The 25,341-nt window shown below is 47.7% G+C and overlaps 3 protein-coding genes and 1 non-coding gene across 7 annotated transcripts; 2 read left to right on the top strand and 2 right to left on the bottom strand.

The window, feature by feature from the left end:
- The first annotated feature begins 1,334 nt into the window (after positions 1-1,334).
- On the top strand, positions 1,335-4,076 carry LOC109767068 (GDSL esterase/lipase At3g48460). The gene is made up of 2 exons (XM_020325825.4): positions 1,335-2,049; positions 3,370-4,076. Exons 1-2 carry the CDS (start codon positions 1,396-1,398, stop codon positions 3,892-3,894), a joined length of 1,179 nt encoding a protein of 392 aa, XP_020181414.1. The 5' UTR covers positions 1,335-1,395; the 3' UTR covers positions 3,895-4,076.
- Positions 4,077-4,089: 13 nt separating this feature from the next.
- Positions 4,090-8,142, bottom strand: LOC109767067 (serine/threonine protein phosphatase 2A 57 kDa regulatory subunit B' theta isoform). Of its 3 annotated transcripts, none has more exons than XM_020325823.4 (4): positions 7,926-8,140; positions 6,090-7,500; positions 4,670-5,044; positions 4,090-4,576 (listed from the first exon to the last, which is right to left on the bottom strand). In XM_020325823.4, the coding sequence occupies exons 2-3, from the start codon at positions 7,269-7,271 to the stop codon at positions 4,685-4,687; spliced, it is 1,542 nt and encodes a 513-aa protein (XP_020181412.1). In that variant the 5' UTR covers positions 7,272-7,500; positions 7,926-8,140; the 3' UTR covers positions 4,090-4,576; positions 4,670-4,684. The 3 variants fall into 3 exon arrangements, with proteins under 3 accessions (XP_020181412.1, XP_020181413.1, XP_040247174.1); XM_020325824.4 differs by having other exon boundaries at positions 4,090-4,573; XM_040391240.3 differs by having other exon boundaries at positions 4,090-5,044; positions 7,926-8,142.
- A 4,061-nt stretch (positions 8,143-12,203) lies between these two features.
- Positions 12,204-19,761, top strand: LOC109767070 (PTI1-like tyrosine-protein kinase 1). 2 transcript variants are annotated; one of them, XM_020325826.4, is made up of 8 exons: positions 12,204-12,504; positions 13,488-13,593; positions 15,375-15,619; positions 15,737-15,863; positions 15,972-16,245; positions 18,371-18,503; positions 19,106-19,192; positions 19,311-19,761. In XM_020325826.4, exons 2-8 carry the CDS (start codon positions 13,503-13,505, stop codon positions 19,455-19,457), a joined length of 1,104 nt encoding a protein of 367 aa, XP_020181415.1. In that variant the 5' UTR covers positions 12,204-12,504; positions 13,488-13,502; the 3' UTR covers positions 19,458-19,761. The 2 variants fall into 2 exon arrangements, with proteins under 2 accessions (XP_020181415.1, XP_020181416.1); XM_020325827.4 differs by having other exon boundaries at positions 12,241-12,504; positions 13,495-13,593.
- Positions 14,114-14,185, bottom strand: TRNAC-GCA (transfer RNA cysteine (anticodon GCA)). The gene has a single exon. It is a non-coding gene; the product is annotated as a tRNA-Cys (tRNA).
- Positions 19,762-25,341: the final 5,580 nt, after the last annotated feature.

Raw genomic sequence — 25,341 nt, 5'->3', positions numbered from 1 at the left:
CTAAGCTCCCATGATTTGAAGCGTTGTGGTGCTCCAGGAGTTGTGGGGTCGGTGAGCGCCCCACTTGTAAGATTGTGTGTTGTTTGGTTATTATCTGTCCTTTCCTTTTATATTTTATTTTCCACATTTTAATTTGTAAGTGCTTAATAAAATTTGTAAACATTAAGAAAACAAAACATTTTTTAGATTCATTAATATTTATTAATTTTCAAAGTTCACAATCATTTTTAAAGTTTGTGAACGCTTGTAAAATTTGAAAAGTTGTTTAATTTGTGAATTTTTTTTAAATCCATGAATATATTTTATACTTGTGAATGTTTTCTAAAATTAATGCTTTTTAAAATTCATTGTATATTTTAAATTTCTTGAACATCTTTTAATTAAACTAACTTTTACAAATAGAAAATTATCATTGATGTTTTTTTCTTAGCTAGCATTAGGCGGGCGAAAAAACTAAGTGAGCAAGAGGACCACAGAGCCAAGCTGAGCGGGCATGAGCTTCCTTGGCTGGCATATGTGAGTGTTATAGCAATAATTTCACAGTTTTAGCGTGGAATAGGAGCTCTCAAGAGTCTCAGATGACAACCACTAACTGACACCCAGGCCGAAACATGTAAATACACCACAACCATGCACCAAACAATTTCATTCTCCTATGGAAACAAATACAGTCTCCAACGGCAATCTGACACGATATATGAACCAAAAAACAGCGTCAAAACATAATTAAATCACAAGTCAACACAGGTAAAATCCAAAGAAAACAATCAATCACAATAATTTACTAGATATAAAAGAGTTAATCCCAGAATGAAGAACCGCGTGGCAAAGCGCGCGTTAGCCTCTAGTATAGTCGATCATCTAGAAGGATATGGACAGAGGTGTAAGTGCGGCGCCTGCAGCCTGCCTGCCGTGTGTGTATTACTACCGCCTAGTAATGACCACCTAACAAATCCCAAGGGGTTGGTGCAGCCATGACTGAACCCACACACACACACACTAATAATCTGTTTGATTCATCCACATCTCCTCCTACCTCAGACACGGCTCATTATGCTTGGCCCCTTAACCACCACCTAATTGGTCTGCTAATAATTTCCCAGTGAAATTCAGCATAGTACCACTAGTACAGCAGCTTGACTTGCAGGCGCCTGCAGGTCAATGAGAAGCGCCATGCATGCAAGTCACGGGAGGCCCAGGTCTGATCCCACGGGCCAGGCCGGGCCTCGGGCAAGCGTTGACCCTCAAGTCAGTCAAGTCCGGCCCGGTGTGCTACCTGGCGGGCCTGGATCCAACTATAAAAACCACCATCACCAGACGCCGAGGCAGCAAGCTTAAGCGGCTAAGCAGCATCCAGCAGCAGGTGGCAAGCGAGCTCACTCGATCGCGCTCGCCATGGCCGCGTCCACCGCCGCCCGACGCTTCCTCCTCCTCCTCGCCGCAGTGACCGTCGTCTCCGTGGCCGCCGCGGCGCCGGCGCCGGCGCCACCCCCGCCGTTCCGGACGGTGTACGCGTTCGGGGACTCGTTCACGGACACGGGCAACACGCACTCCACCACCGGTCCTTACTCGTACGGCTACGTCTCCAACCCGCCCTACGGCGCCACCTTCTTCCACCGCTCCACCAACCGCTACTCCGACGGCCGCCTCGTCGTCGACTTCCTGGCCACCGACGCGCTCGCGCTGCCCTCCTTCCTCCCGCCCTACCTCTCCCTCGCCGGCCCCAACGCCACCTCCGCCAGCAGCAAGAGCAGCAAGTACTACGGCGCCAACTTCGCGGTGGCCGGCGCGACGGCCATCGAGCACGACTTCTTCGCCAAGAACAACCTCAGCGTCGACATCACACCGCAGTCCATCATGACGGAGCTGGGCTGGTTCGACGCGCACCTCAAGGCGCGCCAAGTCAAGAAGGAGGAGATCGGCGAGGCGCTGTACTGGGTGGGAGAGATCGGCGCCAACGACTACGCCTACAGCTTCATGGCCGCCGACTCCATCCCGCCGGAGCGCATCCGGACCATGGCCGTCGACAGGGTCACCACCTTCCTCGAGGTACGAACTAGTACCTCAATTAGTTAGCACAGGCTGCACAGCTAGTGGTTACCAGTACTAACTAACTTTCAGCCTGAATATGTAGTTAGTCGTGCTCTCATATGCTGTGTTCGTTTGCTCTCACTCTCTGGCATTACTTCACAAATGCTTATCCATCAATCTAGAGTGCAGTGAGCATGCATGTCGATGAAAGTTAAAACCAACTTTAGCTAGGGATGCTTGCCAGATCTCATAGCTAGATTCTCCTAATTTCATGACTGTTATTTAGAACTAAGTGCTCCATAAGTAGTTGGCGAAAATGAAGATGCAGTTAGTTAGCACTAGCACAGTGAGAGTGCTCTCAGAGCTCAGAAGTCAGAACTCCAGACCACTTGCACCGTCTTGTGATGTGTCCTTGCACTTGTCAGAAGGGTTGGTTTGACAGATCGGTGCATTTACTTACTTTGATTAAATTCGGTGTGGTTAATTCTTAGCTACTGGCCTGGCCTGACCTGGCCTCGAACGAATGAGGGTACATTAGTTACTTGTGGTTTCTCTACCTTTCCATGCATGGTTGTAAGTAGTGAGTGAGCTGTTCTTCTTCATGAACACTACCCAAAAGGCCAAGAGTAGATAGATCTACGGCTGCCTTTTTGCTGTCCCTGCCGACACTTACTACTGCCGCTCATCGATCCCGTCTTAAACTCCATCTTTTTACCTTTGTCCCTGGAGAATACAATGCAACTAGCTAGTGTTTCTAACTGTGTCCCTTGCAAGAAACAGCTACTGCATAAAAGAAGAGTAAATTCCACTGTGAATTGCCCCATGTGTTTCTTTCTACAGCTGAAGTTCTGGTCTGAATTTGGCTCAGTGTTGTTAAGTTATACGGTCACTGATGATAAACGATGTTAATTGGAGTAGTGTACTGTGTACTGTATAATTCTTGTCTGCCGCTTTGATGAGGCGCCGCCTGCAGCTTCCAGTACAACGAGCCAGTGCCACCCCGACCTAATTTTGATGGCCATTCACTGCACTGTCTCCATCTGCTGCCACTGCATATGCATGTACAGTACTAGTACCAGCCTCAATTTCTGCTACCTACTCACTCAAATCTAATTAAAAACAAGCTGTCCTTTGTTGAATAAAGAAACTGGTAAAGATTGATTGCAAAATAAAGGAAACTGGTGAAGATTGCAGCAATCATGCTGTTGATCATTTGCTCTTCATGCAGTCATCAACTGGAGTAGTAGTACTAAAAAGAATTTTTCCTTTCTGATCAAATTTTCGTCTCATCAATTTGGAGTGATTTCTGTGCGACTGACGGAGAGAAAAAATTGGCAGGGGCTGCTGAAGAGGGGGGCCAAGTACGTGGTGGTGCAGGGGCTGCCGCTCACCGGCTGCCTGCCGCTGGCCATGACGCTGGCGCGGCCCGAGGACCGGGACAACCTCAGCTGCGTCGCCTCCGTCAACAAGCAGAGCATGGACCACAACCACCACCTCCAGGCCGGGATCCACCGGCTCCGGCAGGCCCACCCGGGCGCCGTCGTCGCCTACGCCGACTACTACGCCGCCCACCTCGCCGTCATGCGCAGCCCCGCCAGGTACGGCTTCGCCGAGCCCTTCAAGACCTGCTGCGGCTCCGGCGGCGGCGCCTACAACTTCGAGATCTTCTCCACCTGCGGCTCGCCCGAGGTCCCCGCCGCCTGCGCCCAGCCCGCCCGCTACGTCAACTGGGACGGCGTCCACATGACCGAGGCCATGTACAAGGTCGTCGCCGGCATGTTCTTCCGCGACGCCTCCGGCGCCTTCATCCGCCCATCCTTCGCCTCCCTGCTCGCCGCCGCCAGGAAAGGCCACGGCAACTGAGCGCCAGCATCATCATCATCTTCAGCATTCAGCAGCAGTCTTGTGGCGGCTGTTGTAATTCAGTTGAACTGTGACCACCACCTTGTTCTGAATCCAGTGTGATTTGTGAGACAGATGTAGTCCACGCTATGGCCACGAACAGAGAATTTTAATAAAGAGTATCCTAGAGTTTCAGGTTAAAATGGCCAACTCATATTTCTTCCAGCAAGACAGAACGCCGTAATAATAATAATGGAATGAATGCAACTCACACGTTCTGTGAGAAAATATTTTGGTTATATTGTACACGAAAAGAAAACTTTGCTTCCATTTTTTACAACCATGCCGACTCAAGAACAACCATGACTCGTTTTGAAATGAAGACCGACCTCTCTCTACCTCTCTAACTAGAGGTCTAACCACCGCCAACGACCGACCATTTGCTTCCACAACAAACCCTTCCATGGGAGGAACAGACTGTAACCGAATTCAGACAAGGATAAAGGATATAGCAATGAACCGCAGATCTCAGCATGCCGAGAGAAGCCGCCGAGGCTCAGGACCGAGAAAATTATGACGCTCCCGCGCTGCGCCTAACCCACCACCTGGCTTCTCAGATCTCCCGTCGATTTGCCCACCTAATATACCTTGTATATACAATTCAATCATGTACAATGTTTCACGAATCTCTGGAGGACCCCTACTGATTCAAGAAATGCTTACATTAGACACAGTTGCACAGGCTACAAACTACCCAGCAGAAAAAGAAAAGAAAAGAAAAGGGAAACATCTTTACCGCTTGAATAATTAGCTACACAGCTGAAGATTGACGGGGTAAGGTTCGATGGACGAGCACAGCCTCTCCGCTGGTTGCTCTTGATGACGCGATCTCTTCTAGGCGCTTCCATGTGGCTTCTTGCTTCAGTTTGTTCTCCTTCTCTTTGGCTTTGGCTTCTTCGTATTTCCGCAGACACTCGGTGTACAGTCCAGCGTCATGATCAGAGAACAATTTGCGCACATTAAGAGTGAGGCTTTGCACAGCTGGGTTCCAGTGCCCGCTGGAATTTCTCTCCAGTGCAGGGAATATGATAGGCAATATCACCTTGCTGTTTTGTTTGATCAAACCCTCGATATGGTCATTGTTCCACAAAAACAATGATCTCTCAGCAACCTACAAGTAGCATAAGCACCATTAGCTATACAATTCACCAGTTAATGATATACTCTGGTTCTGCAACTTCGAGCATGCTAGCATGTGCATTCATGAGTGCCTTCTCCAACAACAAAGTAAAGATTCTATTCACATAATCATGAAGAATGAGAATAAAGAACCATAAGCATCAGCTTTTTAAAATTCTGACAGATTCAAGATGTACCACAAGGGCTTTTGATGGAATAAAGTGCAAGAGAAGTCCCTGAATTAGGTCATAGGCTCATAGCCCACACGAAACAGACATCTCCTAAACAGAATCTTGTCAGGTGCCCATTGTGGACAAAAGCCATAAACAGCTAATAGAATTTGCTTCTGTGACAGTCACTAACCAGAGTACTGCTCAAGCATTATTAAAACTAACCGTATAAGATTGACTTTAGCACTTTGTTCTGGTAATGTTGTCAGTCGCAGTGCTAGGACCCCGGCAGTGCTTCATAACAACTTAAACATGTACTAAGTCCCTTAACATAAGACATTTTTGTAGTTCAAATTAAACTGCCAAAACGTCTTATATTAAGGGACGGAGGGAGTAGCATTTATGTCCAAAATAAAATAAAAAACGGCTTTGCCAGTCAGAGATTGCGTGCAGCACCGCACTGTGTGTCGTTAGCACAAAATAACAGGGCGCTCTAGAAAAGGAAGCCTGAGAGTAAACGGAAAGGTATAGAATAGAGAAAACTATCACAAAAGTGCCGTTTCGAATACAAAGCAGTGAGCTGGAAATATGACATTCCGTGCAAAATAAGGTAACTTTTGCACTAATTCTAGACAGACCAGCCACCAGATAAATTGACACAATACAAATATTAGTCTGCACTACCATGCCTTGAATAGAAACCTAATAAATAAAATGAGATTTTATCCCTATTCATTTGTTACCTATCCAGGGACAAAAGGACAGATGAAAATTACACAACAGGAGAAATGGAAATGAAGCATCAAGCAACACAAATAGATGTATACTTTTAATTAAAAAAAAGGTACCGTGTGCGGTTAATATTACCTGAAAGTGAGAACTGTTCAGACAACGTGCAATCTGGCGGAAAAGAGGAACCATGCATTTCTGAAACTCTGCAGGCTGTGTAGCTTCTAGTATCTCTTCTAATTCTCCCAAAAACATCACCTCCTTGGTGCTGTTTGTGATGGGCCAATATTTCAGTAGGCCCCTGATAACTGTGTCTGAAAGTTTACAATCTTTTTCAACAAACTGGGTAATGCAGTAAGACAACTGTTGATGGTACATTGCAATGCACTTTGGCTTGTGAAGTGGAATCAAGGCCCTAATAAGGAACAATTTGTGTTCTTCCTTAAGTGGCAACGCAAACCCGTTGATGATGCTCCCTAAGATCTCCAATAGCTCTGCAATTCCATTGTGCTTTTCAGTTTCATAGATGAACTGGTAGAAGGTGTTGTTGATGGCTTTCCTAATGACTGGCCGATGAACCATGAACTTTCCATAGACACGATGGAGTATCATCTTGAGGTACTCTCTCTCCCTGGGGTCTTCAGAGTCAAAGAGATCAAGTAGCCTGAGAACAAACGAATGATCGATGTACCTTTTAGCCAGCTTGGCATCCGTCTCCGGAGACTGAATGAACCTCAAGAACAACTCATAAACAATCTGCAAGTGCGACCATGCAGGATCCATCACAGGCTCGTCCTCATCCAAATCATAGGCTGAAATGTTGTTCTCTCTGGGAGGGGTAGTCAGCGTCCTGAACAGGTTCACAGAAACCATCCTCGTGGTCTCCTGCATAACTATCTCCGGAAACTTCTGATTGGCCGAGGCGACATAGTCCACGAGCTCCAACAGAGTTTGTCGTTTTACTTCCTTCTCCTTGATGCTCTTTGTCGGGTCGCTGAAGTCAAACGTGACGCAGCACAGGTTCAGTTTCTTGACAAAGAGGTTATTCTTCTCGGCGTTGGGCACGTCCTTAAAGCCCGGCAGCAGCTCGAAGGCTGACGAATTGCCATTATTGACCCTCGGGTTGTTTCCGTTACCCGGATGCTGCTGGCCGCTTCCGTAGCTGAGCCCAGAGCTGGAGATAATTGGCGTGTGGCCGGATGCCGCCCTCTCCACGCCTCTCGGAGGGTTGGACACGGAGGCGCCTGACCGTCCGATCGGATCCTTGTCCCCGGACTTGGACGGCTTCTTAGGGAACCGCCCAAGGATCTGCTTGATCATACTACCGCCCAGATCAGTCCAAATCCCCCCCGACACCGATGCTGAATTAAGCTGGCTCGTCCCCTGACTCCCGGGCAGCAGGAGCTGCCACCTCACCCTGTTGCTGATGAACAGTAAACCCTAGGTCCGTTGCCGCACCACGGTAGGGGAGGGGAGCCGAGCTGAGCTCTCACCGAGACCCACGCAGGCGTCTCCGGCGTGGCAGCGCGCCGAATCGAGCGCCCCCGACCTGCGACAACGAAATTGACAGGTGAGAAACATCAGATCACGGTAAGATCGCGCGAGGCAAGCTCTCCGCAGGATCACAGGCGCGGCTAATCAATCTACGCGAGGGCTGAAGCGAAGTAGCCCGCATCGCGGAATGGAGAACAGTCCCGGCGGCATCTAGAGTAAATCCCACCCATATAGAGGGAAAAAAATCCCGAAAACTCTGACAAATCCCCCACTACGGCGACCGAAACGAAAAAGGCGGCGGGGGCCAAATCTGCCCGCACCGCCGGCCGAGCCGGGAGCCCACGAGCGCAACAAACCACCGGCCGGACGGACACCGAGCCAGCGCACCGGATGCTTCCGAGGCCGCAGCACCCGCGCACGGCGAGGCGACACGCGCGCGCGAGAGACGGCATACGACGGCGCTGACCGCTGAGCACGTACCTGTGGTTCCGAGGAGCGGGCGGGCGGAGGGAGGGAGCCGTCAAGCGGTGCCGCGGTGGTTGGGTCCGGTCGGTGGGGCGGCGCGGCCGGTGGAGAGAAGCAGTCGCTTGAGGGAGGAGGAAGACGGGGACGGAGAGAGGGAGGGAGGACTCGGAACTTGGACCTTCGCTGGGCTACTTTTCCTCCGCAAAAGAAATGGCGGAGTTTGTTGGGGCGCGGGTGACGTGGCGTAACGCGTCGCTTTTTCCCCCTCTCTCCGACGAAAAGAAAAATAAAAAACAAATCCGTGGGCAGGGAAGGGCAGTTGGGCCGGGTCGCTTTTCTTTCTTTCTTGTGCGATGCTAGGCTGTCTGGCCGCCTGCCTGCCCCCCTCTCTCTCTTCCTTCCGTTAAGCCGTCATGTTCTCTCCCAGGAAAAAAAAAAGGTTTAAGCCGTCATGAGATTGGCTGTGGGCTAGAGAGAAGAAGTGAATCATGAGGCCGCCGCCATGTCACGTGCTGGACGTTAATTGATGATTAATTGGTTATTAATTAACTAACGACTCCGCTGCGAACGAAGCTGCTGCTCCGCCTAATCCTCCTGTCACCATTTGCAGCGCGCGGTTTTACAGCTAATCTGGAAAGCCAACGAGGCCGGATCTGCACGTTAGCACCCAGCCATTTCTGGAATTGAACTTCTCGGTCGGGTCAATCCCCTGAGAAACAAATGCGCTAGCCATTTGAATGGAAGGTTTGAAATGCAAGGCAGAACCGTCAAGGGCCAAGGGGGGATCCACAATCTCGACGAACAAATCGGGTGGATTTGCTAAAGTGAAGCGGAGATCTTATGATGCATGTGAATATGCGAATTTCATCAAGTGAAGATGCTCCAAGGTAGTGGAGTTTATCATAATCTATGTAGTGCGTCTCAACAGTGACTTGGTCGGGTCAATCTCAATCCCCCGAGAAACAAAATGCACTACTGTTTGAACAGAAGGTTTGAAATGCGGAACAAAACCGCCGTGCAGCTTATGGAAACTATGTGCTACTACATCGCTAGTGGTTTGCCGAGTATTGATCTCCTTGAAGGGCGGTGGTTCACAAGGATATATAGCATCCATGGATTCAGTCGGATGGTCGATTCTAAGTATCTCAAGATTTAGACAAAGATTGTCGTGTCACGGTAGAAGGTACGCGTTAGAAAGATCACGGAGGAACCCATGGAGGAGATCCCGAACCGCGAATTGCATGATTATTCAACATTGGTAGAGGCAAAAAGTGTAGATAGCACCGTGTGTCACCGCGTGAAAACCTAAGAGCGAACCGACGAAAATGGCACGCGGGTTGACAACCGACATCGGTCCAAATTCGGTGACAGAATCAACTAATCACCTGTTCAAAATTGTTTCAGGCTCGTTTATAACCGAAGAGCAAACCGACAAAAATAACACATGCATTGACAAACGAGGTCGGCGCAAATCTTGTGACGTAATCAGCTAATGAACTGCCCAAAATTGTTTCTGCATGTTGTCTTATAACTGAAGAGCAACCCGACAAAAATGACACGTGGGTTGACAATCGACGTCGGATAGTTGATCTTGTGACAGAATCGACTAATGACCTATCCAGAATTGTCTTGGGCTGGCTTATAACCAAGAAAAGCGAACCAACAAAAATAACGCGTCAGTTGACAATTAATATATGTGCGAAGTTCATGACATAATTAACCAATGACCACCCCGAAGTTGCTTCGTATTTGCTTATCAAGATACAAACTAATACAATATTAAAGAACAAGAGATGCTTCCTCCGATCTGAACTAATTGACACAGTTAGTTCGGGTCGAAGGAAATAGGTAATATAACACATATGAAAAAGAAAAATGTTAAACATTTGAATAAAGCGTCTATAGCTACTTCTCTCATATTTTTTGCCAGTGGCAGGCCATAGATCAGGTACGGCACAAGAGTATGCGTGAGAAAGAGAGAGTCCTTGAATAATGTGTAATCCATCGCCCTTGATAGACCCTAGGTTTGGTGGGCGATTGTTCAAAGGATTTTTTTGCCTATGCAACAAACTTCTGTCACGGATTCAAACCTATCGGCGTGTGCAACTTATAGGGGCCTCTTCGATTCGTGGAATTCTAAAAACACGGGAATAAAAAAACATAGGATTGAAATGTTATGATCATTTAAATGCTATAGGATTTTGGTTTGTTTGATTGCATCGTAAGAAAGACAAATGAGTTTTCAAAGAGGTTTGAGTGGATGCTAGAAGTTCTATGGAAAGTATTACAACGAAATCCTTAGGAAAAATCCCTTTATGAATCAATCCTATGAATGAAATAACCAACATATGAAAAAAAAATCAATGAATTCTAATCCTCCAAAATTCCTATGAAAATCCTTTGAATAGGCAGGCTTCTTTGATTAGTTTAGTTGTGCTAGCTAGAAGACTCATTGACCCGTCTCTCTCACATGTAGCACACTACTCCTATGCTACGAATCCGACTTGAAAAGATGGACCGAATGAAGAGAAGATCATGAAAGAAAAACTATATCTTGGGGCTTTGGGAAGGGTTTATGCTCTGTATGGGGATAGAGATCATAGAATTGGTTACTAAAAATTTATCTCAAGACCTAACAAGTAGAAACTATGGATTTTTAGCCTTAAAACAGTTGTAACAGCACACCTAATTCTGCGCAAGGAAAAATATGGGTAGGAACCCATATATTTGCTTCCAATGAGGCATATTTAGGTCCAATATACTAGAAGATCCATCCAACCCAAGACGGCAGCCGGAAAAGTCAACCGCATGAATGGGAAGTTTCACCACCACGCATCGTGCTACCCTAGACCACTTTCGTGCCTATTGATTTTGGCCGCCATCGTCGCCACTCACGCGGCCACCCCGTGACCCGCTGTGGCCCCAACGGGCCCCATCGACCACGCCATTGGCTAGCCGATTTTGGCTGCCGTCGGTCAGGCATGGTCGCCGTCGAGCTCAAATAGGAGCCGATGCACACTTGGCTGGCAATAACTGACGCGCCGCGCTTGGGCGAGGTCCCATGGTCGAACTTGGTCGCCGCACCAGCTCTTGACACCGCCCCTCAACCTCCGCCGACCTCTGCCGATTGGAAGCAATCTCGGTACCTGTGAGGTATTCAAGGATTTCCCTAAAGGATTTTTTTATTCATTCTGCGATTGAATATGATGTGGTTGTGGTATGTTGCATACTATAATAGTTGAAATGGGTAATTTTACATTGAATTTTAGTTTGCCATGAACATGAAACCAACAACCACAGATCTACTCGATATATATAGGCCAAAGGATGCAAGCATCGTGTGTCAAATGGTTACACTTTTAGTTAGTGGAGTTATGCGTTCTGTTTTGAAAAGCATTTGTTGGAACATCAACAATGCCATATAAACATGTGCATTTGTCTCGTCGAGCTTCTAAGAAGCATGATCCTAAAAACCCAAGCCTAAAGCCACCCCAACCTAAGATAACCAAACAATGCAACTTTCATATTTTAAAATTTTATTTGAATTATTTTAGGAGCATATAAACGCATTATTACAGACACATTTTTATAACCAGCTTAGTTTTTTAGAAAATTTTATAACCAGCTTAGTTTAGAGGTATTTTGTGCTTGTAGACGGGCCAACCATCGGGCTTCAGGCTTGGGCCGGGCTGCACAGGCCCAAGTTTAATGCCATCATTATCATTGTGCTCTTTCATTGTACTCCCTCTGACTCACTGTAATCAGGGCTCTGCGGACCCACAAGGTCAGCTATCTGCAACACCTGCCCCGGACGTAATCCACCCGCGGGCCCACGCGTTTTCGGTGCCGCCGTGGGGCCCGCACTAGCCCGTCCCATTCCCACCCGAACCCGCGGCGTAGACACTTCCAGACCCGGTCCAGGTCGCAAGCAACGGCCGGAAGCCCCTCGCCCATCCCCACACAGCGCGCGGACGCGCCGCGCACCCCGAACTCGCTCCGCCCGCCCACGGACAGCTGCGCCCCACCTCCACGCGGGCCCCACACGTCACGCAGAGCACCGCGGCCCAAGGCGGGTGACCACGCAGGGCGGCCGCTACCGGCCAAAACCGGCCACCTGGTTCGGCGCATTAAGCTTTGTCGGTTCCAGCAAATGGCACGGCACCCGCCTCGCTGACGCGCGGGCCACGGGGCCGCCCGGTCCCACGCGTCATGGGCGGAGCAGGCCGGTTTCCGTTGGCGGTGGATGGGCGCGGGGTCGGCGTGGGCCGCGCTGTTAGGGGGAGGGAGGGGTAGCCGTGTAATTAGCGACGCTCCCACACCGGTAACGGACGGCGGCTTTTGCTTTTTTTTTTTTGAGGGTAGGACGGCGGCTTTTGCTTAGGCGGGCGGCAGCGAGGGGGGAGGAAGCGAAGCGAGGCTGCTGCTCTGGCCTGCCCACCGCCCTCTCCGCCCTCTCCGTTCCGTCCCCCTCCCACCCCTCGGCTTTCAGGCGAGACGGCCGGAGCGAGCTAGCGGGCGCGTGGGAGTGCGGCCTGCTGCTGCTGGTGGTTGCGGAGGAGGCGGGAGGGAGCTCGCGGCCGCGGCCGGCGTGCAGGTAAGCGGACAGCTCGGCCTCGGCCCCTCCTCCTCTTCCTGGTTGGTTCGTTCGCTCCCCTTCCTCGGCGTCGGTATCGCTGGGGCCGCGGTTTTCTAGCGGCTGCTCGTCTCGGGGCCCGCGGGGTCGACGGGGAGGAGCGGGGATTCGTCGCCCAGGCGAGGGGCTCGTCCTGTTCTATTTCCGAAAAGGGGAAATAATCACTGGGGTGGGCGCCGCCCGCTCGCGATTCATCGCGGGCCGTTCGGCTCAATCCGCGACGATTTTGGGATGATTTTGGGCGGCCTGTGCGAAGAGGGAGACGCTCATAGTTCGCGCGGTGCGACTGATGTTTCCGTTTCGATCGGCTGGTTGTTTGTTCCTTCCTAAATTAGTACTACTACTTCTGCTTATGTTAGCTGCTGGATGTGAAGTGCGTGTGGTTGGTGCCGCGCATTCATCAGTAGTAGTATGCATTTTTTGGCCAATTAGAGCGTGTGGTGACTGGTGCAGTGAGGGTAGCTTATGTGTAAGGTTTCCATTTGTGTGCTATTTCATTTTCAACCCCTTGTCGTTTTCGCCGCATCAAATGGTGCATGTGGAAATTGGATTTGGAGGAATTGGGGATGTGAGGGATTGTAGATTGGGTTCCTAGACCAAGCCTGGAACTGGAAGCGCCTGAGTATACCCACTTTTTGTTTGTTTTTTTTGCACAGAACATAATTGAACTCTATATTTTGTACGTGCTGGCTGGTTGTTCCTTAAATCAGTTCTAGTAGTACTACTGCGTGTTTAAGCTGCTGGATTTTAAATGTGTGTCATTGGTATTGTGCATTCATCAGTAGTAGTAGGTGTTTTCGGCAATAACTGAACTCTAGATTTTGTACGCATTGGATGCTTCGTTAGAAATGTAATTTTTTTTGTGTGTAATGAAATGGCTTGTGCCCCAAACTTTTTATATAGGCTAACTCTTTTGTTTTGTGCATTTGGTACATGCATTGAAGTGGCCAGGAGACAGTATGAGGCATTGGCTTTGTTGCAATGGCCAGAGCGGTGACGACGACAGACATGAGGTGGAACATTCCAAAGCTCAGGGGAATAAGATAGACGGTTCGTTCATGTACTTGTGTGTTTAAACATTATTTGGTTCACCCTGCATTATGGATGCAAACTGAATAACAATTGTATCCCTGTGGATTTAGATGTGGATTTGAATGCTAGTTAGGACTTAGCACATACTCAGACCAGGTGTATGTGCCATCAAAGATTAGGTAGAAATGTACTTCAAGCTGTGCCCATGGACGGTTGTGCAAACCATTCTTAGATTCTTTTGAAGGGCGGGCCCTGATTCGTGAAATGTTCTTGCTACGTGTCTAACAACGCTATGTGTCTAACAGCATAATAAGCTCAATTTTGGAGTATTTTGGAACTGCTCGAATAGCGGTAACCATCTTGTGTAAGCACAACGGTTCTCAGGAAGAAGAATCGACATACCCAAAAATGTATAACATATAAAAAAGAGAATAAAGCTAGATATGGTTAAAACCTGAAAGTAAATACTTGCGAAGAAAGTGCGGAAGGCAAAGACAATAGTTGAAAATGGAAATAAAAATAGAAGAAAGAAAAGAATAGGGCCCAACCGGGTTTGAACCGGTGACCTATTGATCTGCAGTCAATTGCTCTACCACTGAGCTATGGACCCATTTCTGTCCTTACATTTGACCCTAAATAAATAATTTCACAAGCAAATAGATAGACGGTGCGTTCATATCCTTGCGTTCAAATATTAATTGGTTCACTGAATGCAAATTGAATATCAATTTGTATCCTTGCAGATTTAGATATGGATTAGAGCGCTAGTTAGGAACTTACACATACTCATATCAGCTGTATATGCCATCATAAATTAGGTACACATACTTCAACCAGTGCTCATGGATTGCCAGTTCCAGCTTTTATGTAAGATGCTATTTTTGAGTTATGCCATTCTTAGATTCTTTTGAAGGGACCTAATTGGAGAAATGTCCTTATACGTGTCTAAAAATGCGTATATCAGTCTATCACGCTCCACAGAATATCCAATACATAATTGTCTTAATTTGAAGTAATCGAGAACTATTTCAATAGCGGTAACCATCTAATGTAAGCATAACAGTTCTCACAAAGAAGAATCGACATGACAAAAAAATGCATAACGGATGAAAAGGGAACTATGTGAATAGCAGTGTCCATCTACTGTAAGCATAACAGTCTCACAAAGAAGAATCGACATGACAAAAAATGCAAAACGGATGAAAAGGGAAGTAATTGAGAATTATTTGATTAGCGGTGACCATCTAATGTAAGCATAGCAGTTCTCACAAAGAAGAATCGACATGACAAAAAATGCATAACGGATGAAAAGGGAATAAAGCTAGATATGGTTAAAACTTGAAAGTGAATAGCTGTGACGCAAGTGTGGAAGGCCAAGACCGTAGTTGACAAAGAAATAAAATTACAAAAAGAAAACAATAGGGCCCAACCGGGTTCGAACCGGTGACCTATTGATCTGCAGTCAATTGCTCTAACAACAGCAAAAGCAGTGGGTCCATAGCGCAGTGGTAGAGCTACCACTGCGTTATGGACCTGCTGCTGTGGTTGTTGTTGGTCATACATATATGTGGAACCATCTATGAGCTGTGTGTATCAATATTGGCTGCTAATGGCCTCTTGTCATATCCGAGTCCCTTGTTGTGTATTTCACTCATATGCCTTATAATGTATTCTGTTGCAATCTGTTTGGGAAAACGGTTTCAAATATATATGTTATTGCTCGTTGCATCTTTTTTCCTTTTGCTGACTTGATTTTTATGCCGAGTCCTTAGTGATTGCATTTTTATGTTTTTCATCAGGCAAGCTAAAATCTTCGAAACCTGCTGACCAACCTCAGCCAGATATTTCCCCTCCTACAATTGATGTCCCAGAACTGTCATTTGAGGACTTGAAAGAAAAGACTGACAATTTTGGATCGAGTTCCCTGATTGGTGAAGGTTCATATGGACGAGTATATCATGCTACCATGGATGATGGCAGGCAAGCGGCTATTAAGAAATTTGATGCATCTGAAAATGAGCCCAACGATGAATTCTTGAAACAGGTGAACATGTGTTGCCTATTTAGTTTATTTAATCTTAACTTTCTGACTGTTATACCTCGTGCATTGATGATAGTACCAAAGGAATTAAGCTCTATAGTTTTATTTTTATAACTCCAGGTCTCACTTGTATCAAGGCTAAAACATGAAAATCTTGTGGAGATGCTGGGCTACTATGTGGAGGGCAACTATCGTATACTGGCATATGAATTTGCAACAATGGGTTCTCTTCACGATGTTCTGCATGGTAAGACTTGAGAACCTAGTGTCTTTAACATGTGGCATAATCATGAAACTATTCTTAAGGGTAACAAGTTCAGTTATGATGGACCTGCATCTATTTCTCTATAAACAGGAAGAAAAGGAGTTCAAGGTGCGCAGCCTGGCCCTGTGCTTGACTGGATGCAGAGAGTCAAAATTGCTATCGAGGCGGCAAAAGGTATAGAGTACCTACATGAGAAGGTTCAGCCTTCAATCATCCATCGGGACATCAGATCAAGCAATGTGCTTCTGTTTGAGGACTTCAAGGCGAAAATTGCGGACTTCAACCTCTTAAATCAAGCTCCTGATATGGCAGCACGTCTCCATTCGACTCGTGTATTAGGGACATTTGGATATCATGCTCCAGAGTAATTGTCTAATTCATACTAATACATTTTTGCATGTTGTTCAATACCTTGCATTAACATAACTCAACTACAGTTGTTCCAGCTCACAGTCTTGAAAAAAGTTAGATATAATAGAATTGTATTGCAAAAGTAAGTATTCCTATGGTTTTAGTTCATAATGATGTCAATGTGGTAGGGCCCATCTTTAAATGACAGCTGCTTCGAAAGGTTTAATATGCTGTTTGAATGAACTAACTTTTAGATTGTCCTCATCACCACGTGGCTTGCTATCGTACGCGTTTTATGTTCAGCCGGTTGATTCCTATTGACTTCAACCCACTTTTTGTGTATGAATGTCCGACTGACGGTTTTCGTAAGTTGTAACTGCTTAAGTAGCCAGCATAAACCACATTTGTGGTGCTCCTGATATAGCAATAGATTCATGGGGTTGACATTCAATAGACATGACCGGAACAAGCTTAAGTGCCATGACCTGCATACTATCATAGCCAAGTAACCCTGCCGTGGATGTGGTGGCGCATCATGGCAGGGAAGCATTCATGTTTCATGCACCCAACAAATAAACACTGCAGCATAGTTCTGGGAACCTGCTGACCAAATGTAGTGGATTAAAGAACTTCCTGATTTGAACCCCATGATGTACACCTGTATCAGTAGAGTGGATGCCCAAACCGCTGCACCCAACCATTCTTTGTGGCAAATGTTGGAATTGAAAGTAGTAGTGTATGCCGTAGTCACCGGGAATATGGTGCACAGCATGGCACGTATCCTCTAGAATCTATCTTAAAACCGTTATTGTGCTGCAACTTGGGGTGATGAATCTGATTACCATGATATGTGCAAGTAAACTGATGCTCGCTATTTTTGTCCATTGTTTACTCGCGTAATACTTTACAATTTGCACATCTAGTACATTTTTCTCTTCTTCACAAAATACATGAAAACTACTTGTATGACTTTTGAGCATTCAATTTCGTACTATCACTTGGTCTTTAGAACCAACCGTTGGACTTGAGAACCTCCACATAATTGCATATCCAAAAAGAACACTAGTAAATCTGGCTCTAATGTGTCGAGTGAGTAGGATATGTGGAGTTGTAGACTGATAATCATGTTTTACATTGATAACCATTAGCCCCAACTGTCATATTTTCGTGTGAGACTAATATCGTTTGATATAATATTTAATTGTCTCAACATGTAAAATGTATTCGCCATTATATGGTCGTTTGGATATCAACTTATGAACTTCCAACTATACGGTGGTTGGCTTCTGCTGATACTTAGGCATGCAGCCTTTCTCTGCTAACTAATGTTCCTATATAGCGGCACTGATATTGCGTATTTGGGCTAAAAACGACAACACACTTAATTTAGGATAAATATATGTCATACTAAGGAAAATGGCTGACTTTTGGAGATTGTATTTCTGTCTTTGGGCATCGCCTAGCACGCTGTCGGGCATCTGCTTTCCCAGTTCGCACACGACAAAATATGGCTTGTCAGCATGTAGTGTGCATTTTTGGACATTCTGCAGAACATCATTAATTTGCCAAATAGGTGTGTGCGTCATCTAAGTGACCTAAAACCTTGTGGTGGACTACATAAGCCTAGTTAAGCGGTAGCCTTTTATTCCAGGCCTAGTTTATCCTATATTTCCAGGATATTTGTCTCAATCCACAAAGCTAACATTTCTGGCAACAATTTGATATTTGCTTTATTTGCAGTCCAAACGTGCTGACATTTGCTTTCCGATGCCTACAAAAAACAATATGTTTACTGATTGATTTTGTTGGCACTTCTGACTGGAAGGAAACCGGTCAAACAAGAAACACGACGAACTGCAATTTTTGTGTTTTGCCTGGACGATGTTGGTTTATCTGTTCATAATCCTTATATTCTCAGTATTACCTTGCGCAAACTAATCGTGAAGTTACCAAGGACTGGCCCTAAGAAATATTCTAGTGAGATCAATAACTTATATGGCAGCCACTATATCTTTATCTAGTCAGATTAACATTGTAACAAAAGGCGTACTATTATTCTTGGCATGTGTTGCGGAAATGTTTGTAGCCCTGCTTTTCATGCATTTCGTCTCTAACTTTGATGCTCATGTTTGTTGCAGATATGCTATGACTGGCCAGCTGACACAGAAGAGTGACGTCTACAGCTTTGGCGTGGTTCTTCTTGAACTTCTGACTGGAAGGAAACCGGTCGATCACACAATGCCTCGGGGGCAGCAAAGTTTAGTCACTTGGGTATGTTATTTTGTTAGCATGCTTTTACTGTGTTTGCTTATTTCCCTGTTACTTTAGTGAATTTCCCCTCGTCTACATATCAAGTGCGTAAAACTGAAGCTGTAAAAGTTATAAAGAAAATACTGGGAAAAGAGAGGCTTTTAAGAGCAAGCAGCTTGTTGCAAGTTCAGAATTGTAAAATCCTAACAGTACAGTAACTATCTGACTGGAATACTGGATACCTGCATTTGCACACTGATTTATGTTTTCTAAAAGTTAGCTTGGCTATAAGTCATTCGGGATGTGAATTTACTCTCTCAGCAGTGTACTTGAACAGTAACAGCTCAGTCCAGCTGAGTTACTTGAACCAGTTCGTGTCTGAAGTCTGAACACCAGACCTAACATGAAATTGGATGATAGCACACATTTTCTGTCTAGAATTTTGGATTTTTCTAAGTCTGAATACCAGACCTAGCAGGAAATTGGGTGATAACCACCTACACGCACTTTCTGTCTAGAATTTTGGATTTTTCTTATGGCTATTATTTGCTGGTTCCAGTTGGTAAGTAGTGAGCACTTGGTACTGATCGACAGCAATCTGGTTGTGCAATGTTTCTCTCCAGGCTACTCCAAGATTGAGTGAAGATAAGGTGAAGCAATGCGTAGATCCTCGGTTGAAGGGAGAATATCCTCCAAAGGGAGTTGCTAAGGTATATCTATCTCATCCACTCTGTTTGTATGGTATTTTCCATTGTTCCGCAATTATTTTGTCACGGTGAACAATGGGGTCACTTACTTATGTTTACCCATTGCATTCTCAACCTGCAGCTTGGTGCGGTGGCAGCTCTGTGCGTGCAGTATGAAGCAGAGTTCAGGCCCAACATGAGCATCGTCGTCAAGGCGCTCTCGCCTCTGCTACAACAAAGAGCAGCAGCGCCGGCAGCCTCTGAGCTGGCCCCGGCACCCGGGGCTTAGGAGGTGTTGGATCATGAGACTTCCCAGCGCTTACTAGCCCGAAATGGCACACCTGGTGTGATTTGCAAGCGGTTTGTAGATTTGTTTTGCGGGATTCTTCGGTCGGATACAGAATATTTTCTCTGCCAGTCTGTTGCCACCCTAGGGACTTCTCTGCTGTTTGAGATTTGTGCAGTGCATTTGTCTGTTATAGGTGGTTAGTGGTTATCTGTTCTCTTTTTACTGGAAGTGCATATCGGAAGTGTTGAAAACTCGAGACATCGTTTGGAACTAGATTAAGTGCAACATGCTCAGAGCTTCTATATTTGTGCTTCGTGTGGTCACCCATGATAGTTTCCTTTGTGAAGAAATATAAAAGCGTTTAGATCACTATACGGAGGGAGTAGAATCTTGACGAAGAATCTCAGCAATGCATATTTTTCACATCTAATCCCTGAGATGGAAAGCATGAGGAAATTCAGAACTGTACGTCCAAACATTTATAGCATTTGAGTGGGGAACAATATTTTTGATTCGGAAAAATAGGAGGTGAAACTCGACAAAAGGAAGGGTGACATGGCATATAGCTCGTGAGTACAGAATAAAAATCGGGAGCACCTACTCATCAGGTGTCTGAAAAAAAGTTTGCATCTTTCGTTCCCCGTCCTTCGGATCCAAATCTAATGGTTCATATCCTCTCTTCCTCCTCAAGCGTTCCCTGTTCATATTCTTTCTCGTGTAGCTGCTCTCTGACCCAGCCTTCACCACCTGCCATCGCCGCCTTGCCACCCCAACCTCCCCCCCCACCTCATGCCGGCCGCCGCCCTGGACATTCCTCTACCCCTCCTCCCAACCCTCGCACGCTTACCCATCAAGTTTCTTCCTTGCCAACCCTTGGGACGCCGCAACGCTGCTGCTTGCAACATTGTCCTTGCCTCCATCGAGGTCTTGGCTTGGCCTCTGTGTGGCCGATGTTCGTCGCTGCCGCTCCTCACTTCATCCCCACCTTCGGCCTCATCCAAAACGGAAATTGACTGATGCAGGGAAAAAAATTCGGACACCTGACGATTAGCAAAACTGAAAAAATAGTTGGTGGATACCAACTATTTAGAAATATGATATGCAATGTTCAATTGTTTCATGCCCCTTAGACCTCCAAGCTCCCTAGAAAGAAACAGGAGCGACAAGTGATTTGGCGTTCTCTCGCGACGTGGACCTGACTGGTGGACCCTGATAGTCAGTCGTCTCATGAAGCGATGGTACCACACTTGGTCCAACTCCATCTACTGCGTGTCAGTGGTCTCCGTTTTCATTGTCTTCGTGTTGCTCGGACCTAGTGATTGGTTCCCGGAGAGCAAGAAGATGTTGGGTGGGCGGCACAAGGACATGGTGTCTCTCCAGGGTCCAGGCCCTCTCCCAGGGCAGGTGGAGCGAGAAGCTTCTTAAGTACTCCCTCCGTTCCTAAATATAAGTCTTTGTAGAGATTTCACTATGGACTACATACAAAGCAAAATGGATGAATCTACACTCTAAAATGCATCTACATACATCTGTATGTGATTCATAGTGGAATCTCTTCAAAGACTTATATTTAGGAACGAAGGGAGTATGTGAGAATCAAAAAATGACATGGCTACGAGTTGCGGTAAGGAGGATGTGGTGGCCGTAGGTGGCTCACCAGCCGGGATGAGGAACAACGGTGGCCGCTACCATGTGAAAGGTGGGGGAGAATAAAGAAGAGATAATGTTGCTACTGTGAGGAAGGAATGTCCCACGATTCAAGCAGGGATTTTTTGGATGAGAAGGGGCCCAAATTAATTAAACACGGGAAAAAATTCAAATAATTTGACCAATCAAAAGCTGATGCGGCGTTGCCCAATCAGCAGTTGACATGATGAAAACCCGTCAATGCGGTCAAAACCAAGCAGAGGGTTGATCCCTGAACCAATTGGCAAGTGTAGGGTGTCTGATAACCAGTTTTTAAGTTGAGGGTTGAATCCTAAACCGAGTGGCAACTTGAGGGTTATAATGTGGACCTTTCTCTTTGATTTATCACTATCGTGATACTGGTTCATATATGCATTAAAAAAAAGAATTCTCAGTTTGTTGATAACACTCTGCAACAGATAGTGAGTAATTATTCCCAGCTTGTTGTTCACTCAAAGCAACGATAACAATACACGACGGGCTTCTGGTAGGAGTGCAACATAATTAAGCACATAAGAAAACTCAAGCAAGAACTTGAATGCATGATGGCCGAGGCTGCAAGGCACAAAGCTCGGCAGTACAGAAATCAAATCAAATCAAGGCAGAAACCAGAAGGCAGCCCTCCATCCATGAGATCAAATGTGATGTAATGTGATCGATAGTGTGTATGTAGCTTGGGAGGAGCCTGTATGTTGCCCCTACCTAGGAGTCGCTAGGAATGTGTTGAGCCTCTTCCTCATCCTGTTTCGCTTCACAAGGAGAAAAGCTCCTCCGATGATGATCGCGACGACGACGACCACCGCGACGGCGCCCACTATGACGACGACAAGGTTATCTCGAATCCTCTTCTCTACACGCACACGACAGAAGATATAAGTTCAATCACCAACTTTTACTTAGTTTGACTCTAAGAATGCATGCACGGGCGAGCTCACGTACGGATACTCGCTCCTTTCCCCATGGGCGGCGGCACCGGCGGGGATATCTCGAACCGCAGGTTGCAGTTGTAGCGGTGCACGGAGCCCACGCCTCGCCCGACGCCGCCGATCAGCCTGTCCTCGTCCGGCACGTCTCGCACCGACCTGTTCAGGCACGCGGCGCAGCCCGCCGCCGTCACGTTCCACGGGGCGCACTGGGCCACCGCGTGCAGCGTGCCGTTCGCCCCGAGGCTCGCGCTCGCCGCGGCCAGCATGCGCCCTGGCCCCGAGCCCCCGGCGGCGCGGGGCGCCAGGGGCCGCGCCAGCTCGACCAGCGCCTCCACGTCGTAGAACCGGGGGCCGTGGATCCTGGTCGCAGTCGTACAGAAGGTAGCCCCCTGTGACGTCCTTGGAGGAGTCGCCGGCCGCCCCGAACGCCGTCACGGCGGCGACAAGGAGGAGGAGCGAGCATTGACGCGCCATGACGTTGACCATTTGTGTTGGCTTAGCTGTGAGAAAGATATGGAGACGACATTCCTCGTATACATAGCTCAACATCCGTACATTCCTCGTATCGCAGCAGGTACAAGTGGGAGCAATTAATCAGCGGACATAGTTGCACGCACGCACGGATCCGTTTCCCTTTTCTTTTTGACAGATACGGTGCGCGTACGGACGTGCTCTACTTCTACCTCTTGTTTTTGGGCAATATATTTCTGTCTGCCTCTTGAAATGGGATGGGAACGACTACTCAGAGCCACCATTTTTCAACAACAACAACAACAACAGCAACAAAGCCTTTAGTCCCAAACAAATTGAGGTAGGCTAGAGGTGAAACCCATAAAATCTTGTAACCAACTCATGGTTCTGGCACATGGATAGCAAGCTTCCACGCACCCATGTCTATAGTTAGCTCTTTGGTGATACTCCAATCCTTCAGGTCTCTCTTAACGGACTCCTCCCATGTCAAATTTAGAGCCACCATTTTTCAGATCCGCAAAAACATACACCATTTTTCGTGTTATATGATGAGTCGACGAGAATGGAAACACACCGCGCCTCGTTCCAGAAGAAAAATGAGCAACCAATTCTACATCTACGAATGGACTATGAAGGCCTACTGCCCTACTAACCTTCCAAACAAATCCCCCCCCCCCCCCCCCCCGAATTTCATGGGGGGTGGGCCCAGCCGGTAAATACCTTATTGTTCTTTGGCTTGGCTCTCCCTAAACCTGTTTTAACAGCACACGCCCCTTCAATTCATCGTCTAGCTTCGCCACTATATGGTGTTACGCTCACATGATCAATCTTCTTCGCCATCGTGTCACACCATTGTTGGCGTCCTTTTCCTATGCCCGGCCACTAACCTATAAACCTAAGCTTTGTCATGTGTTATGCTTGCTCATGACGATAGACCATTCGGAGAAATGTTGTCACATACATGACATCTCCAGCGACACACTAGACGGTAATATGGATCCAGATATAAGAGCTTGCACAGAAGAGGGGAAAGTCTAGGGTTCAAGAGGAAGGAGAGATGCACACGAGGGTGCTCTCCAGCGACACACTAGACGGTAATATGGATCCAGATACAAGAGCTTGCACAGAAGAGGGGAAAGTCTAGGGTTCAAGAGGAAGGAGAGATGCACACGAGGGTGCTCTCCAGCGACACACTAGACGGTAATATGGATCCAGATATAAGAGCTTGCACAGAAGAGGGGAAAGTCTAGGGTTCAAGAGGAAGGAGAGATGCACACGAGGGTGCTCTCCAGCGACACACTAGACGGTAATATGGATCCAGATATAAGAGCTTGCACAGAAGAGGGGAAAGTCTAGGGTTCAAGAGGAAGGAGAGATGCACACGAGGGTGCTCTATTGACCATTCAGATCATGCCTCACATCGGGAGGAAGATGACACTAATGTAGCCATCCATTGAAGATGGGCTGAGGCCCATAGGGTCTAGTCGCGGATCATGGCCTTTCGGGCCCGAGTACTTCATCTTGGCTTATCTGATTGGCCTTTCGGGCCCGAGTACTTCTGTATGTATCTGTTACTTTATTGGTTTCCTTACATATTTATATAGAAATGTGTATGCTATGATGTCGACAGGTGTGGTGGCGGGCTTGCAGTTAAGCATGCCAGCACGCTCAAGAAGCTCATGGGCATACCGCTGCTGGTGCAGGAAGAACCCATCTGGCCGTCGAACCACCTCGATGCCGAGGAAGTAGTGCAGGGGCCCCAAGTCCTTGAGGGCAAACTCATCGCGAAGACGAGCAGTGAGCCGTCGAAGGAGCTCGGCAGTGGATGCCGTCAGGATGATGTCGTCGACATAGAGCAACAAGTAGGCCGTGGCAGCTCCGTGATGATACACGAAGAGGGACGCATCGTAGCGAGTGGATGTGAATCCAAGCGTCTGCAGGAATGCAGCGATACGCTGGTACCAGGCCCGGGGCACCTGCTTCAACCCGTAAAGGGAACGGAAGAGCAAGCACACGTGGTTGGGATGCGTGGTGTCGACGAAGCCGGTGGGCTGCTCACAGAACACCTGCTCAGCGAGGTGGCCGTGCAAGAAGGCGTTGGAAACGTCCAACTGATGCACGGGCCAGGCCCGGGAGATGGCTAACTGGAGCACGGTGTGGATCGTGCCCGGTTTGATAACCGATGCAAAAGTGTCGGTGAAGTCCACGCCTGCACGTTGCCGAAAGCCCCGAACCACCCAGCGAGCTTTGTAGAGCTCGAGAGTGCCGTCCGGACGAGTCTTATGCCGGAAGACCCACTTGCCCATGATGATGTTGGCACGAGGCGGCCAAGAGACGAGCTGCCAGGTGCGGTTCCGCTGGAGAGCGTCGAACTCTTCCTGAATCGTAGCGAGCCAATGAGGATCGTGGAGGGCGGCTCGAGCTGACGATGGGAGATGGGACGGCTCAGAGGCGGAAGCAGTGAGAAGATACTCATCGCTGGTGTACCGCATGCTCGGGCGAAGAGTGCCAGCCCGAGAGCGAGTCATCAGGCGGGGCAGTGGGTCCGGGTCGGCGGCGAGTGAGGATGTTGAAGAACCCGCCGCGTCCGAGGCCGCGGGGGGCACCGAGGACGTTGGTGACGTCGGGGGCGCCGGAGATGGCGCGGGCGCATTGGACGCCGAAGGCGTCGGGGTCGGGAGTGCCGACCCGAGGAGGGGCGCGGCCCCTGAGGCAGCCAAACGGGGAGGAACTCGAACCGTGGCGCGAGGGGCGCCCTCAAAGCCGGGAGGCGGCCCGAGAGATGCTCTCGAGCGGCCGTC

The sequence above is a fragment of the Aegilops tauschii genome, chromosome 5 (genome assembly GCF_002575655.3).
Source record: "Aegilops tauschii subsp. strangulata cultivar AL8/78 chromosome 5, Aet v6.0, whole genome shotgun sequence".
Lineage (NCBI taxonomy): Eukaryota > Viridiplantae > Streptophyta > Magnoliopsida > Poales > Poaceae > Aegilops > Aegilops tauschii.
This window is presented reverse-complemented; position numbering and strand designations above follow the sequence as displayed.